The 18,186-nt window shown below is 47.0% G+C and overlaps 1 protein-coding gene across 1 annotated transcript in view; it reads right to left on the bottom strand.

The window, feature by feature from the left end:
• The window catches only part of CNN3 (calponin 3), a 34,528-nt gene extending 24,208 nt beyond the window's left edge, over window positions 1-10,320 (bottom strand). The window contains exon 1 of the mRNA XM_055146134.1: window positions 10,106-10,320. Within this exon, the coding sequence (XP_055002109.1) occupies window positions 10,106-10,162 (57 nt within the window). The 5' untranslated portion in view covers window positions 10,163-10,320. The remainder of the gene's footprint in view (window positions 1-10,105) is intronic.
• Window positions 10,321-18,186: the final 7,866 nt, after the last annotated feature.

Genomic DNA, 18,186 nt, shown 5'->3' with positions numbered 1-18,186 from the left:
GTATGGTCCCCAGAGCCCACCAGGAGTGATCCCCCTGTGCCCAGAGTCAGAAGTAAGCCTTGAGCACAGCCGGGTGTGCACCCCAAACAAAAACAAAACAGAACAAAAATAGAACAAAGAAAGTTGGTGGTGGAGACTGTTGACACAGAATCCTTTCACCTAGTGGAGGGTGAGTGGGTGCTCAGCGGCCATCCAGCAGCACCCCTGGCAGGGCTGGCGCACAGCAAGCAGAGGGGTTGAGGGGCTGATTCTGACCCACCACGGGACTCTGCTACCTCACAGGGCATGGCCAGCGTGGCTCCAAAGTTCATAATAAGATATTTGGCGGAGGTGTCTCAGGCTAGAATCGTTTTCGTCTCCCACAGGCTCTTCTAAAAAGTGGCCTCTGCCACATGCAAAGGGTACTGTCTGATGAGCTGCAGCAAAAGGGTCAGCAGAACTGAAACTGAAAAGAAAAAAAGGGAGAATACACAAAAGCCAAACCTGGAGAGGAAACAGCTGAGAAATGAAAGGCTGGCAGGCAAAGTGCCTGAATGTGTGTGGTCACTATGAGGCGGGGGTGCGGGATGGGGGGGTGGCATCATGACTACATGCAGGTCTCTGAAGAAAAGGACGGATAAAGCCAAGACAAATGCTTCCAGTCTGAGCCGAGCAGAGCTGGAGCACAGCTGTGGGGGCCGAAGGGCCCTGACCATCCAAGTACAGTGTCTATACTCGGTGAGAGGAGGATGGCGGCTGTTGCAATTTCTGCATTCAAAGTAGAATCACATGTTTAAATCAGGAGAGACTTATTACACATGGTATTGATTATTTTCTCTACTTCTTCCCATGTGAAACAAAAAAGAGAGAGGAAAACCTGCAATCATAAAGCACTTTTTCTCTGGACACGGCTGGAGGCCTTGGTAGCTCACTCAGGGCAGGGCTGAAGGGCTCGGGAAACTGAAGCTGGGCGGCCGAATGTTTAGAAGGAGAGAAAAGAACCAGCAGGAAGACCACAGCTAGTGTTGCCTGGCCCTTCTGCAGGCAGAAACCCTTGGAAAATGGGGCTAGGGAGGGTTTTTTTTAGGGGGGATTGGGGGAGGGACATAGTCATAAAAGCTTAGGTTTTGACTGTTCCAGAAGAATTCTCTCAGTCACAAAGGGCTCCTTGGAACTTCCTCTACAGATGGACCATGCAAAGTCACACACAGGATGGCAGAAGATAACAAAGAAATCCCCTCCCTGGGGCTGGAACGATAGCACAGTGGCTAGGGCGTCTGCCTTACACACAGCCAACATGGGTTCAATTCCCAGCATCCCATATGGTCCCGCGAGCACCACCAGGAGTAATTCCTGAGTGCAAGAGCCAGGAGTAATCCCTGTGCATCGCCAGGTGTGACCCAAAAAGCCAAAAAAAGAAAGAAAGAAATCCCCTCCCTGTTCATGGGAAATCCCAGGAATCAGGAAGCCTTCCTAAGACCATCTGGTGGTGGGAGAGATCAGACAGCAGACTGGGCACTGCCTTGCATATGGTGGCCCACGCACTACCAGGAATAAGCCCAGGACATTGCCAGGTGTTCAAAAATAAAACAAACCCCCAAATCCCACATACTGACATCTAAACACCTCAGGGACACACAGTATCTAAACACTAGAAGGCAAGAAAGTGTATGAGTCCACTCAGGCATCCGAGCCTACCCGAGACCAAGCCTGGAGGAAGAAGCCCAAAGCCCTCAGGGCAACATGAAGCCAGCAGTGACACAGGGCTTCCCTGCAGGAACAGACAGGGATGGACAGGAAGGGCTTTGAAGTTCTGGAGAAGGAAGGTTGTGTGAGTAGATAATACTCCTAACCCTCAAGGAAAATTGAGGAAAACCGATCGTGCTTTTGAGGTACTATCAGAATGAAATCTTTTTCAGATATCGATGGATTTATCAATGAATGCGCAAGACAAAGGCAGCAAAACATCGGCAGGCACCAACGCAGTGGTTTCAGGAATTATTCAAAATGTTTTACAGGGACTGTCTACTCACAACAACACTGGACAGTGAGTGATACCATATCCTCATGTTACCAATGAGAAAGACGGTTAATTTGCCCAAACACACAGAGTAAAGGGCTGATCCACAGATCTGACCCCAACAGCCTCCACAGTATATGGTTTACGCCTCTAGTAGGTTTTACTTTCTCTGGCTAGAACTGAAGCAACGTCTTCAAGTTCATGAGAATTCTTCTGATCATATTCCTATGACTATTGATTTTGCAAAGTATTTTTATATATCTTATGTAATGATGAAGACCCTGCCCCATCCCTCCCCCACAAAAAAAAATTACCCTGTAAGTTTCAAGACCCACAAACAACCCTGAATCTTCCCAGGGCTGAAAAAATTCTTAACAGGGGCTGGAGAGCTGGCTCAGAGCTGTCTGTGATGATTCACATTACAGATGGGAGTGCTGGGTTTGATCCCCAGTCTCCATTTGGTCACCCAAGTGCCACCCTGAGCGCCAAGCAAGGTATGGGGCTGCCGCTCCTCCTAGCACTGTCAGGTGTGACCCAAAAAGCAAAAAAGAAAAAGAAATCCTTACCAAAGACATAACAAATGGTATGCCCTTTTAGAAGACATAAAATTGTACAAAGGTTTTTAGAGGTTAAAAACTAATTTTTGGATTAAAAAAAAAAACAGGGCACTATAATTATGGGGTAAAATACAGTAAGAGCCTATTATGGCTGAGTTCAAACTTATGAAGTAAAATGTGTATTATAGCAATAGGAGCCTAATGACTTCAACAATAAGACACTTGTCCCAAAATTCTGTAGACAAGCTCTGTCCATCCACCCGCTTGTACCAAGAGGGAAAATAAAACAATTCCTCATTTTCCTGGATAAAATGGCAATAACTGCTAAAATACAAAAACCATCCAGTAGTTCTTCTTTTAAAAAATGTCACAAATAATAATCATTGTCCACATAGACGGAAACACCACATGTGAAAACATCAACCCCATGATCCCAACCTGAAAAGGAAAAGGTATAAAAAAAAATTTTAATTGGTAAAGAAATACGATAACCTCTCAGTATCTGCAAACCATAATGCCCAAAGGAGGGGGGGGTGAGGGAGAGAGGAGGAGGGAGAGGGGGGAGTGAGAGGGAGGGAGAGGGAGAGAGGGGGAAAGGGAGGAAGACGGAGGGAGGGAGAGAGAGACAGAGACAGAGAGAAAGACGGTTAATTTGCCCAAACACAGAGAGAGAGAGAGAGGGGGGGGGGGGGAAAGTGCCTGCCATAGAGACAAGCTGGGGGAGGATGGCAGGAGAGAAACTGGAGACACTGGTGGTAGGAAATGTACACTGGTGGATGGTTGGGTTGGTGTTGAAACACTGTATTAGACTGAAACACGACCAGGAATAGTTTTATAACTCTGTATCTCACAGTGATTCAATTAAAAAAATAATTTTAATAGCCACAATCTGGAAAAAACCAGAGTGCTCCAAAACAGATGACTGGTTAAAGAAACTCTGGTACATCTACACAATGGAATACTATGTAGCTGTCAGAAAACATGAAGTCATGAAATTTGCATATAAGTGGATCAACATGGTAAGTATCATGTTGAGTGAAATGAGTCAGAAAGAAAGAGACAGACATAGAAAAATTGCACTCATATGTAGAATATAAAATAGCTGAGAAGTACAAGTTTGCAACGATGCAATTTCTGGCAGATATTTCTCTGGACTTAGTTACTAAAATACTAAAATACAGAAATCCAAAACCATGCGGCCGCTAGTGCAGCCACTCGACCTCATATCTCTTCATTCTCAGCAAAGGAAAACAAATTACCAAATGCTTCCTTTTCAGCAGGTCCGACTTTAGGGGGGAGAAACTCTAAACAATAATAGTGAGTTTTATTGAGATATTGAATGTAATCAAAGTAAGGTGAAGGTAAAGTGAAATTTATCAGTTACACAGGTGGAGGGGGGAGCTAGGGATGTGGGGGGGCGGGGTGGAGCTATACTGTGATTCTTGGTGGTGGAATATGTGCACTGGTGAAGGGATGGGTGCTCGAGCATTGTATAACTGAGACTTAAATCTGAAAACTGTGTAACTTTCCACATGGTGACTCAATAAAAAAATTTTTTTAAAAAATGCCCTTAGCTTCAATGTCACAGAGGGGTCTACCTACATTTTCCTCCATGTACCATATGGATTCAGATCTGATACTGAGGTCTTTAATCCACTTTGATCTGACTTTTTTGCCTAGTGTTAGACAGAGGTCTGGATTTAATTTTTTGTAAGTAGCTGTCCAATTTCCCCAGCACCACTTATTGAAGAGGTTTTCCTTGTTCCACTTCACATTTCTTGCTCCTTTATCAAAGATTAAGAGATCATATATTTGAGATTCTGTGACAGAATATTCAACTCTATTCCATTAGTCTGTGGGTTTGTTTTTATTTCAATATCATGCTGTTTTAATTACTACTGCTTTGTAGTAGAGTTTGAAGTTGGGGAAGGTGATGCCACCCATAGTTTACCTAACTATTGCTTTAGCTATTCTTGGGGGTTTATTGTTCCATAAGAATTTCAGGAATGTTTTGTCTATTTCTTCAAAGAATGTCCTGGGTATCCTTGTAGGGACCATATTAAATCTGTATAATGTAGAATCTCCTGTCCCCGCACAAGGCTGTCTTCACTGGGGCCCCTTGGAGGGGGGGTGGGTTGAGTCTCCCTTCCTGCCCCAAGTAGAGCCCTGGCAGCCCAAAACCTCCGGAACCCAGCCACAGCCATGCCCAAGGCCACTCTCCACATGTTCAGACGAGCCTTACCCATGAAGAAACCGACAGAGGAGCCCAGGTGTGTGGGACTCCTGACTGAGATCTCCAAGCCTGCTCTAAGCTACCTGTGGTGTATTTGATATGCCAAAAACAGTAACAATAATGGGCCTCATTCCCCTGACCTTGAATATAACAGGGATGGATGGAGATGTTACTTGTGCCCACTCGAACAAATCGATGAGCAACAAGACAACAGTAATACAGTGATACAATGCTTTTGGGGGGGAGGGTACTGCCATTTTGATAGTATTAATCCACCAATCCATGACCAGGAGTTGTGTTTCCATTTACTTCTGTCCTTTTTTATTCCTTGAAGTAGTGTTTTGTTATTTTCTTTGTATATGTCCTTCACTTCTTTAGTAAAGTTGACTCCGTGGTACTTGGTTTTCTGAGGCACTATTATGAACAGGATTGTTTTTTAATATCTTTTTCTTTGCTTTCATTATTGGCAAATAGGAAAACCATGGACTTTTGGGTGTTGATTTTGTAGCCTGCCACTTTACTATACAAATCCATTGCTACCAGGAGCTTTTTTTGAAGTCTTTTAGGATTTTCTAAGTATAGTATCATGCAATCCACAAATAATGATAGCTTGACCTCTTCCTTTCTTATCTGGATGCCCTTGATATCTTTTTTTTTTAATTTTTTTTAACTGGATCACCATGAGCTATAGTTACAAAACTTTCATGCTTGAGTTTCAGTCATACAATAATCAAACACCTGTCCCTCCACCAGTGTACCTTTTCCACCACCAATGTTCCTAGTATCCTTTTCCCTATTCTCCCCTTCTGATATCTTTTTCTTGCCTAACTGCTACGGCAAGGACTTCCGTACTATATAGATTAGAAGTGGTGAGAGTGGGAAAACTTGTCTTGTCCCAGATCTTAGAAGGAAGGCTTTTAGTTTCTCCCCATTGAGAATAATACTTTCTGTGGGCTTGTGGTAGATGGCATTGACTATGCTGAATAAAGATCCAAAGGGTATATTTAAGATTATAAATATCAAAAGGATATATATTTTTTGTACTATAGACTATTGTATATAATGAACAATGTAACTGTATATGTAATAAAGAATATAATTATACTAAGTGTATAATAATTTTAGGGGCTGGAGCGATAGCACAGCGGGTAGGGCCTTGCACGCGACCAACTCGGGTTCGATTCCCAGCATCCTGTATGGTCCCCTGAGCACCACCAGGAGTAATTCCTGAGTGAGCCAGAAGTAACCCCTGTACATAGCTGGGTGTGACCCAAAAAGCTAAAATTAAAAAAAATTTAAAAGACAAACCTCTGCTCAATGATTATAGTAGCAATATTTCCATTGTCAAGCTTTATTTGTAACATCTAAAGAGTGGAAATTTGACTCTGTTTAATCATTACTATATGTCGAATAATTACTTATAAATGACTTACAATTTCAGTAAAAAGTCCTCCCCAAATGGTTTCAGCTGTTGAGGATTCCACTGTGTAACCAAGACTCTTTGAGAAATGATTTAAGTCATCAGACATTCCAAAGGAAAGAAAAAATGGGCATCCCAATTCCATTTTTATTTCGAATAACTTCTCCGACACCAAAAGAATTTGGTTTTAAGTCCTCCCACCCACCCCAACTGATTGACTTCCTCCACTCTTCCAGAAACCTTAAAGAAACTCCTCGAAGTATCTGCTCTAAGGAAAGCCAAGGCCTGCACCACCAGCACCTGTGCTCAGACCGTGTCCTGACTGCAGCATCTCGTTGAGAGCGAAGTGTCAGGAAATGCTTGGGCTTCCCTGGAGGACTTGTCACGTGGCCTTTACAGCAAAGAGGTATTTTCCGTTTTATTTTAGTCCCCGAGATGTAGTGAGGGACCTTGCTCCATCTGCCGGATATGTATAGGTCCCTATTTATTCTAAAAGGTTTGGAGCTCACACAGTGTTGGTGTCCAACTGGGTCTTCTGCAGGCATGCGCTCCGGCCCACTGAATGACTTCCCCAACCTGAGGACCTTATCACTTAATGAGTATTTCTTGTTCCAACTGAATCACCCAGACCCATCTACTATAGTTTCCCTGACCCATCCGCTGCGAGGATCTCTGTAGATTGCAAATTAGTGATCCCTTAGTTGTCATCAAAGAGAGTCACAGTCCAGGCTAAAAGACTATTTTAAAAAACTAGTTTCAAACATCCCTTGACCATTAAAAAAAAAAGTACAAATCTGTGTATTCTGCCATTTATTATCATCTTGTCAAACAAGCACCTTAAGTTTACAGCCACACTCCTGAAATTCTGCTGTATATTTAAGAATCAAAGACTCCCTTGATTTATTGATGAACTTCTTTCACAGCTAGAATATAAAAAGACCAAAGGCTTACTGAATAGAAATGGAATGCTTAACAAGCTCATGACATACAATACCTGTACTAATTTTTTTCTATTACTTAGAACCAAGAGCTCCAACATACCCTTTAGTACTGACTGACTACAAACCATATACAACTCAACAATGTAGTATTCCAGTGCGGGAACTATTACTTCCCTACCCTCTGTTAGCAAACTCTAACAGAGACATCAAACACCTCACCTAACATCACGCAGGGCAGACAGGGGAACTAGATCCACATTTGTCTGTCACTAATGCCCATCTATACTGGAAGCCTCAAAGATATTCTTAGCTTCCAGTTTGTTAAGCAACGTCTTCAGAAAAAAAAGAAAACAAACAAAACTTACATTTAAGCCACAGAGCAGTTATGCAAGACTCTTTGTAAAGAAAAATCAGGAAGAAATCAAAAGGTGGCCAAGTTGGCAATGTGAAAGTTCATCTTCCACACACCCATTCATCAGGCAGATCTGAGCTCTTGATGAAAGACATTATCTTATACAAAGGCCAAGCAGATGTAGATATTTGATTTCCAAGCTCAGAAGAGATTAAAGTCATATTACATGAATAATCACGATGTGAAGAAGTGACAGGTGGAGGATAAAAAGGAGGAAAGAGGGAAAGACAACAGTGATTAGCACTATTTCCTAAGTGTCCCTTCAAAGACTACTTTGCTCATAGTTACAAGTCTTACAATACCCCCACCTTTCTTTGGTATTTTATGCTATTCACACCCCTGCTAGGATTCAGCATCCCGATCCATACGGGATGCTGGAGAATCCCAAACAACTTTCCCAGTGGACAGGGTTGCTCTGCTGTTAAGAGCAAGACTTCCTCTTACAGGAGCTATTAAAAGATGGGTTAGGTTCTTAGGTAAATTCTCACTTATATAAGCTCAAAGTTATAATCAACTTTCCAAAGGTTCTGAAGCCTGAGAGTTTTTGATTTTCGAATTCTTATCATTTTGGTGACGTCAGCATGCCTTTCCTTCAGTCAGCTTCAAAAGTAGGAAATGAGCGGAAGCTGCTTAGTCAGCAAAGAGATGTGGACGTGGTTAAAATAAACCAGTGAAAGTCAGACACTTGAGGACCTGCCAAAGTTATCAGTACCGTTTACAACCGAGACAGGAGGCTCAACTTCCCGGCGGAGAATCAGGGGGACAAAATATAAATTGCACAAACCAGGCCAGAGTATCCTATCCAACAGTTTGTACACGGTGAAGAATTCCTGAAGCTCCATCTGGAAACCTCGGAAATAAGGGGGACAAATATTTTGCAATAGCCTTCAGCTGGCGAAGTTAATCAACCTAAGATGAACAAACCTCTCGGCTTTCTGTTCTTAAGGAAATAAAATTGTTTTCCAAGCAACTTTTCTATTGTGGGCAACACGCCTGACCGGGTTAAGGTTGGCGATATTCCACTTTACGCCGCCGAAGCGGAAACCAACTGCTTGCTTTGTTCCCAATTTACCAGCAACGGAATGACATGACGGTAGACCGAAAGAGAGTGGGGAAAAGTCTCCCCAGGGATTGACAATGGGACGCTTCGTTGCCTCCACCTAACCCGGTCCACGCTGTACACCGCCCCGGCCCGGGCACTGCGACGTCCCATCGCCGACAGGGCTTGGCGGGGTCGGCGGCGCGGGGCAGTGGCCGGCGGCCAGCGGGAAGGAGGCTCAGCGGCGCGGGGCAGCGGCCGGCCGGCGGCCAGCGGGAAGGAGGCTCAGCGGCGCGGGGCAGTGGCCGGCGGCCAGCGGGAAGGAGGCTCAGCGGCGCGGGGCAGCGGCCGGCCGGCGGCCAGCGGGAAGGAGGCTCAGCGGCGCGGGGCAGCGGCCGGCCGGCGGCCAGCGGGAAGGAGGCTCAGCGGCGCGGGGCAGTGGCCGGCGGCCAGCGGGAAGGAGGCTCAGCGGCGCGGGGCAGCGGCCGGCCGGCGGCCAGCGGGAAGGAGGCTCAGCGGCGCTCCTTTGTGGCGCTCCCGGCGCGGCAGCGGGAGACAATGAGCGTCTGTGCGCAGTTCGGCGCCCATTGGCTGCTCTCCTCCCCCCGCACCACCACGAAAACCTCCCCCCAAGAAACCCCTTGATGTCATGGGCTTGGAATGCGGGGAGGGAGGAAGGAAGGAGGGGATTTGGGGAGGGGGACGCCTCTCCTGTCTTTCCCAGACCAGAACCCGAAGCGTTCCCGGGCCGGCGGGCGGGCCACGCCGTGAATCACCCCAAGCGCGAACGCTCGCGAGTACAGGCAGCCCGGGCCAACAGACCTCAAACAAAAGTGCCCCCGCACCCCGAAGGGATCCCCGCGGGCGCTGGCACTCCCCCCCGCCCCCGCGCCGCCAACTCCTCGGGGTTTCACGGTGGAAGCCCGAGCGGAAACTTCGTCCAGCGCCCGAAGCGCTCCAAAGCGGCGCCCCCGGGCTTTGTCCCGGTCCCCGCAAAGGCGCCTCGTGGCCGGGCCGGGGTGATGCGGGGTCCCGACGCGCCTCCGCTTCCTCCGGCGGTCCCCGGGCCGGCGGGGGCCTCCCTCCCGGGAAGGAGCGGGAAACAATAGAGGGGGCGGGGGGGGCGGGCGCGCGGCGGACCCCGCCGGACGCTGGGGTGGGCGCCGCGCAGCCCGGCCAGCGGCCCGGGGTGGGCGGCGGGAGCGGCTCGCGGGGTCCCGGCGGGGGGCACCGGCCCCACCTAAAAGCGGGCGCCGGGCAGGAGCGCCCCCTTCCCGGAGGGGCGCGTTCTGCAGCCGCGCGGCGGTCCGCGGATCGTGGGCCGGCCCCGGGGGCTCCCCGGATCCCTGACGCCGCGCCCGAGCCCCGCGCGGCCGGCGGGCGGGAACAAAGCCGTGAGCGCGCCGGGCGCGGGACCCCGATGCAGCCGGCACAGGCGCCCGTGCCGCCCCGACGTGCGCAGCCGGCGCGCCCCCACGGCGGGACGTGCGCCCCGCGCCCCTACCTTGTTCTTGACCTCGGCCGAGAGCCCGTACGAGGGGCCCTTGTTGAAGTGGGTCATCGCGGCGACGGGCGGCGGCGGCGGGGCTGGGCTTCCCGGAGGGCTGCTCGCTCCGGGACGGCGACGGAGACGGCCGGACGCGCTCGGGGCGGTGCCTGACGACTCGGTCCCGCAGAGCCTCCCGCTCGGCTCCCGAGGCCCCAGAGCGGGCCCCCCACCCCTTTCCCCGGCCCTGCAGGGATTGGCCCGCGAGCCCGACCAATGGGGGCCGCCCGCCGCGCCCGCCGCGCCCGCCTCCCCGCGAGGGGGCGGTGCGGCCGCCGCAGGACGCGGCCTGGCCCCGCCTGCGCCCGGCCTCGGGCCAGGGGACCCCCGCTTCGGGGGCTCCGGACCCGCACACCTGCTCGAGCCTCGCACACCTGTGGGCCGACCTCTGCCCCGGGGCCGTCGAGGGCGCGCGCGCGGCCGGGCTCCAGAATCAACTTCGCTTGGTGGGAACTGCCGGGACACTGGGGCACGCGCTACGGCAAAGCCAGGGCCATCTCGGGCTTTGTTTGCTCCCGGACCTGCACCGGCCCTGTCCCCAACCAGCTCACCATCTTTACCCGGAATTCAGCCACCCCAAAGTTCACCTCTCTCCCTCCCTCCGCACCCTCTGTGCTTGCCGCCCGCCGCTTTCTTTCCCCGTCTCGTCCTTTGGTGAAGTAGGGGATGGGAACTGGACTCTCGCCACTTGCCCTGGGCAGCGCCTGAAAAGATGCTAAACGCCTTCCAGGCCAACAGTGGCCGGACACAGCATCTCCTGCAGGAAGGAGGAAGCCCAGACGGGCCAGAGCTGTCCGTCCCTGACGCCGCGTGCAGCCTCCTCCTGCCACCCCTTTCCAGGCACACACCGCAGGTGCTCCTCTGTAGTTTTGGTTACCAAAAGCCAGAGACTGTGCCAGGAGAGATGGTGGGACGAGGTGTGGCGGCCAGCTTCAAGAGAAGAGTGAACCTCCACGGGTCAGAAACCAGTGTGGCAACTCGCAAACGAACTAGACAGAACCAGGACTTGGAGCGGAGGGCCAGGCGGTACCTGAAGGACAGAGAATGGGGCTAATTGGGAGGAAAGTGAATGATTTGTATGTGATTTGCTAATTTGAGCTTGGAGGTACTAATGATAATTAGGGCATTCTTCCCACACAGAGATGACACAATGGGTCCAGGATTAGTGAGACAAGCAGTTTGAGCTGTTTTTCCAGTAGTGTGAGAGTGACTCTCTGTCACCCATAATACCTCGCCCTTCTTTCTTTGTCCCAGTGAAGTGTGGCAAATGGCCACCCCACCTGAAGTATAAAATCCCATTTCTATCATTTACCAGCCCATGAGCTCTTCCAACTAGGAGTGAAGCCAGATGCTCAACCTCAGTAAATCTCAGTAAAATGGAGTCACTGTCACTGTCACTATCATCCTGTTGCTCATTTATTTGCTCGAGCAGGCACCAGTAACGTCTCCATCATGAGACTTTTTGTTACTGTTTTTGGCATATCCAATATGCCATGGGTAGCTTGCCAGGCTCTGCCGTGCAGGTGGTATACTCTCGGTAGCTTGCTGGGCTCTCCGAGAGGGGAGGACGAATCAAACCCAGGTAGGCCACGTGCAAGGCGAACGCCCTACCCGCTGCGATATGCGTATACAAAATATACACATACACACGCACATATCTTGGAGACAGAAATGTGAGTTTGGGCCCAGAGACATAGTTCAACCAGGCTGGGGCATGTATTCTGTGGGTTTCATTCATTTCTGAATGAAAAATGTGGGCTTCCGCTTCATGGTTTTCACCTGCACACATGAACAACCTCACTCCACCCCAGCACTACTGGGCATGTCCGCAAAGCTGAAAACTAAAATGAATTTTGATTAATGGGAGAATTGTTCAATGGACGTGGAGTTTTAGTATGATATAAAAATATGTTCTGGAATAAGGTCGTAGTCTTACAACAAAGTAAGTACTTATACCAAAGTAGGCTAGTACTGTATACTTGAAAAGAAACCTTTTATAAACTTTTCCTCTTTTTAATGACTACCGCCAGGCAACTATCAAGAAGCCAGCTTATCAGTTTGTATTACCTGGAATTTTCTATAAATGGTATTATATTCTGTATGTTCCATTTTAACTGACCTATCTCATTCAGGAAATTTATTAGCCATGCCACTAGACCCTCCACCAGGCTGTTTTACGTGGGGTGCCCCAGAGGGGGGTTGGTGAGAGCCCTCCTCGACCCAAGGGACCCAGTCTCGGCAGCCGAAAACCTCCAGAACCCAACCGCCGCCATGCTCAAGGCCACTCCCCACATGCTTGGGCCATGCCTCGCATATGAGTGAATGTATTCCTGGATCATGCACATCATAAGACACTCCTTACCCATTCTCCAAGAGTACCACACTACATTTGATGGGGTTCGAATAGTAGGCAATCTATCATAGAGCGAAATATATATATATACATATATATTCTAAAATATATACAAAAGCTCGCATCACTCAACTTTTTTTTTTTTTGCTTTTTTTTTTGGGTCACACCTGGCAATGCACAGGGGTTACTCCTGGCTCTGCACTCAGGAATCACTCCTGGCGGTGCTCAGGGGACCATATGGGATGCTGGGAATCGAACCCGGGTTGGCCGTATGCAAGGCAAACGCCCTACCCGCTGTGCTATTGCTCCAGCCCCTCACTCAACTTTTAACAACATGTTAGGGATATCCTAAAGAATGTCTTAATTGCCCCTGCCAAAATAGAACCATCTTCACACTGTTTTTTTTTATAGATACTACTTTTTTGTAGCATTTTCAGCAATTTTCCATAACAGACAATACAAAATATATTATTTCTATTGTGCTTTGGGACAGGGATTGGGGCTTGGGATAGAAACATCCCAAATATGGTGATGGGAAGGTGTAATGGTGGTGGGACTGGTGTTTGAATATTAAATGTAATCAAGTATTGTGAACTACCTTATAAAATTAAAAAAAAACTTTTAAAAATTGACGTTGAGATTCATTAATGTTGGCACATCTGTCAATTCCTCTTTATTGCTGCATAATATTCCTATTATAGGGGTGAGTGAGTGTGTGTGTGTGTGTGTGTGTGTGTGTGTGCCCGCGCACATACAGAAGTAGATTACCCAAACCTAAAATAATTTCCTCCTTCCTTCCCTCACCCTTTCTCTGCCTATAAAACCTTTCCTCTTGAATTGCTTGATCAGATAAGCTTTCTACTTGCTGGATGGGATGTTGCTTAGTTTGTGACTCATTTAATGAAGTGAACTAGACCTTTAATATGTTCATTTAAATGCTTATCTTACTCTTGGATTTCACCTATGAGTGGAATGGATAGATTATGCATGTGAAAAGTATATATTTAACTTAAGAGCTTACTTTTGCAGCCAGAACAATAGTACAATGGGTAGAATGCTTGCCTTGCAAGCAGCCAACCCAGCTTCCATTCCCAGCACCACATATGGTTTCCCGAACCCTGCCAGTAGTGATCCCTAAGCACAGAGCCAGAAGTAAGCCTGGAGCACAGCTAGGTGTGGCCCCAGAACAAAAGAGAAGAAATACTTACCAATTGTATCATGTTACACTCCTACCAGCAGTGTAGGAGAGTTCTAGTTCCTTTGCATTCTCACCAATATTGGTATGAGTTCCTTTTAAGGTTAAACTTGCCTTGCCTTGCCTTGCCTTGCCTTGCCTTGCCTTGCCTTCTTCCCTGGCTTTGAGCCACACCCAGCAGTGTTCAGGATCTCTCCTGGCTCTGTGCTTAGGAAGGAGTCCTGGCAGTTCTCAGGGAACCATATGTGATGCTAACCCAGGTGGTGGGAAATGAGGTCGTAACCCCTGTACTAACTCTCTGGTTCCCAGGCACTTTTCATGTACTTGTCATCTCTCCTAATTGTTCAAAACGTTTGCCTACTTTTTGAGTGTGCTCTTATCATATTGAATATCTTTAACATCACCGTCAGGAGAGATATAGTAAATCCTGACCAAGTTCTAACAATACAATGTGTTATTGAATGCTCAAATGTAAGCACAAAATTAAGTTTTAAAAATGTCAGTACAAAATACAATTGAGGTGTGGTCCAACAATTAAGTAATTTTAACTGGAAATGCCTTCAGTACAGGAACACTTTGAAATACATGCTCTAAAAGAGATCAATACCTCATCATCAAGTTCTCATTAATTAAAAGTAGTAGGTGGGGGAAAGCAGTAGTCAGAAAATTTTCTTTCACAGATGCATGTACACTATCATGTACCTTGTTACCTAGACAGAAGTAATAAATGTCTTAGAGAATATCATGTGTAAATCCCCCATGCAAGAGATTTACAAATAGGAAGGAATAGGTCAATTATAAGACAGAGAGAAAGATCCTGGAGGGCTAAGAAGAGACTGATGGGTGTTGAAGTACTTTTCTCAAAGGGATTAGTATGGCATTAAGGGCAACAAAAACACAAGTTTCACCTAATAAAGATACTTTTAAGTAGCAGAGGGAGAGCAACAGTAACGTTTTTAGTCTTGGCCAGTCCTGATGAAACTCCTTTATGGTGCCCCCTTTTATTCAGAATGTGTCTTGGTTTAAATAAAAAATCACATGGTCACCTGACTTATAGGCATCACTCTACACACACACACACACACACACACACACACACACACACACACACCCCTATAATAATAAATGCAAACTATTCCTATTTACTCAGAAACTAAGACTTAATGAGAAAGAATATACAACTTGGCCAAAGACAAAAGGCTATCAGAGAACAGAATTAAAATCAGGATTTTATTGGGGATCAGGTGGGATTTGGGGTTATAGCCAGCAGGACTCAGGCTACTCTTGGCTCTGTAGTTGGGGTTGCTCTTGGCAGTACTTAGGGGATCATACCGTGCTGGGGGTTGAACCCAGGACTCTTACATGCAACACATATGCTCCAGTCCTTTGAGCTGTCTCTCATCCCTAAAAAAAATCATGCCTTCTGTAGGAAGATTTCTAAAACGCTTTCTAGATTCTTGGAGAATCTGAAACCACTCCCTCAAGGCCTGTTTTTCCCTTTATCCCCTCTCACTATTTTATTGTGTGTGTGCCCATCCCTCACTCCACGTGACATAGTCTATCACAGCTTTGTTCTCTTCTCCTGGAGGCAGGCATGTGACTGGCTTGTCAAAGGGTTTTCCTTATCTCCAGTCTCTGAGGCCAAGAAGGCATGTGACCCAGACAAACCTGCCCGAGTTCGTTTTGGTGAATAGACTCTGAAACCTGAATATTTTGAGTACACCAGACAGAAAACTCACTCCAACTGATGGACAAAAAGTGGCCCTAAGAGGGTTCTATGAAGGAGCAGGAAGAAGCAGGTCTAATTGTAGACATGACTGGATTGAGTCCCAGTCAAAGGTCTCATCAGCCAGGGCATTCATATACCTCTTCTCGCCTGCTAACTTTTCCCAAGAGGAGAAATCAAATTCACCTCCAAATGGTCCAACCATCCATTCTAATCTCTCAGCAGCCACAACAGGGCAAAAGAAACAGAGAAGTAAACTATTACCAACAGCTCAAACAAAATTCTAGAGGAGTTTCCTTGGCCTTCTTAGAATCACCTACTCATTTCTACAGCAATCACCTGGACACCAGAAGAAAAACTACTGACTTCACGTCCAACTTTTTAAAATTCATCCATTTAAGAAACAAACCACCTGACACCTTAATCACTTGTAAGTACACAGATGATCATGGACTCCACCCTACTTAAGAAGTCTAGTTGGCTTAGTTGGCCACAGGGTCAAGCCCTAGCCCTCTGGTTCACCAGGATGCTGTGAGGAAGGTTTCAAAAAATCATGTATGCAAAGTGCTTAATTATACAGCTGTTTCTGGCAGAGAGTAATTGTGTAACAGTTGGATGTGATTGCAGCCATCAGCACCCCAGCATTACCTGACCTCCTCTCCTAACTGCAGGAGGCCTTGCTGTGTCTCACTCAGGTGCTCTGCACAGGCTGCTTTTCTCCCCTTTGATTGTTAGCAGTTATCCTTCAAAATCCAACTCAAACATCACCTTTCCCCAGAAGCCTTCTTTGTCTCACAAACCTCCATTAGATTTACCTAGATCTTCTTCTGAATTCTTTACCTATTTTATCAATATTCCTATCATTGTTCCTGTCAGTGCATTTATTTGGTTGAAGCTGTATGGGCAGAAAGTGGCATCGTCAGGCGCATCTCTCCTTAGCATCTTACACTGAATGTGTCATTTTGTGGATAGTCAAAGTGCTTGCGCAGCAAAAAATGATGACATTCTTTGAAAATGAATTTATTAATTTGGGGAAGGCCATGATTGGCAGTGCCCAGGGATCACTAGCTGTGGTGCTCAGGGGACTATGTAAGGATAGGGATTGAACCCAGGCTTCCTATTTGCAAAGCATGTGCTCAGTCAGTTGATCTATATCACTGGTCCATATTTATTTATTTATCAGCTGTGTTAAAGCTGTGTTAAACCCATACATGTAAAGCATGTGTCCTATCATTGAACCATATGCCCTGCCGATGAACACTCTTCTTGAAAAATGCCATGTTGAATCTTCACAAAATGTTTAGGAATGTATTATTAATCAGTTTTCTTTAGATCGAAGAAACAGGGGCTCAGAGAGGTCAGCAGTATGTATAAGTCACACAGCAATGGTATTAGAAGTACAAATTAACCATTTTTACCTGCTTCCAAAACCCTTTTTTTCCTTTCACAGTATTATTATAGCTCACAGTTTCCTAAGAGAGGGAGTATAAAATAAGCATGAAAGTAGCAACTAAATTTGCCCAAATTTTGGAAGTGATAAGAGAGATGGGGTGAATGAAACAACAAAGAATTGCAAAGAAATGCATTGACATGAAGCCCCCAAATAAAGTGGAAGAGGCTTTAGTTGTTTTCCATTGTGGGTATTTTTGTGTGTCTGTGGGGGATATTTTTGTTTGTTTGTTGGGGGGATGTCTTTATTTAAGGGACATATTCAGCAGTGCTTAGGGCTTGCTCCTGGTGATGCCCAGGACATCATATACAGTGTCGGGGATCAGACTGTGGTTGACCATTCGCAAGGCAAGTGCTTTAGCCCCTATACTATCTCTCCAACTGATAGAAAAGGCTCTTAAGGAAGAAGGTGAATAATTACACTAGATGAAAACAAGAAAGAGCATTTCATTGCTTCATGACCTTTTTTCTTACTGAGGAGCCTCAAGACCACATGTCCAATAGAACTCATTTATCATAGGGAAGCAGGCAGAGGAAATCCATGTGCTTTGGAACGAAGCAGAGAAGTGGGGTAGCCCTTACTACACAGATAGCTGGGCTGAAAGGAGTAGAGGGGCTGGAGAACTTGCACTGCACGTGTAGGACTCTATTTGATCCCTGGGTACTGCACATGGTTCCCCACGCACCGCCAGCTGTCACTCCTGAGCACAGTCAGAAGAGTCAGCAGTAGCACCTGAGTAATGCCAGCTGTGACCCACTCTCTCTTCTCCACCCTTCCCCCACAAAAGAGAAAGAAGCTGAGGGGACAACTGATGGAGACACTAACAAAGGTATCGGAAGAGATGAGAGTTCCTGGAGTAGCCCCCAGCCCACCCTGATTAGGACTAGCAGGAAGGGAAGGAGGGCAGGAAGTGAGTGCTTCTGGCCTTCTGGCCTGAGACAGTTGCCTCTCCAATCACTCACCTCTTGCCTCCTTAGCCCCTCTTTAGTCTCTCTTCGTTTCTTTTCTTCCTCTCTTCATTCCTGTGCTTATTCACTCACTTACTCATTCTCTCTGTGTGTGCTTCTGCTATTCTTTTTGCAGTCCTTTAACTTTTACCATGCTTTATTCCTGCTTGAAGTTATTTGGTAACTGCCCCATAATTTTACTATTATAATTCAGGATCAAAGAAATCGCTGACTGTTGAAGTTTGGTACTCATAGTAAAATAAGAACCTGGAGTCTGGACAAGGAGTTTAGGCAGGTGGGAGAGGCTACAAACAGAATTGTCTTGTTTGGGTTTGTAATCTTTGGGAGACTTATGGAACCATTTTTAG

This window comes from Sorex araneus, chromosome 8 (assembly GCF_027595985.1).
Source record: "Sorex araneus isolate mSorAra2 chromosome 8, mSorAra2.pri, whole genome shotgun sequence".
Classification (NCBI taxonomy): Eukaryota; Metazoa; Chordata; class Mammalia; order Eulipotyphla; family Soricidae; genus Sorex; species Sorex araneus.
The sequence above is the reverse complement of the archived record's forward strand: the minus strand, read 5'-3'. Positions and strand labels throughout refer to the sequence as shown.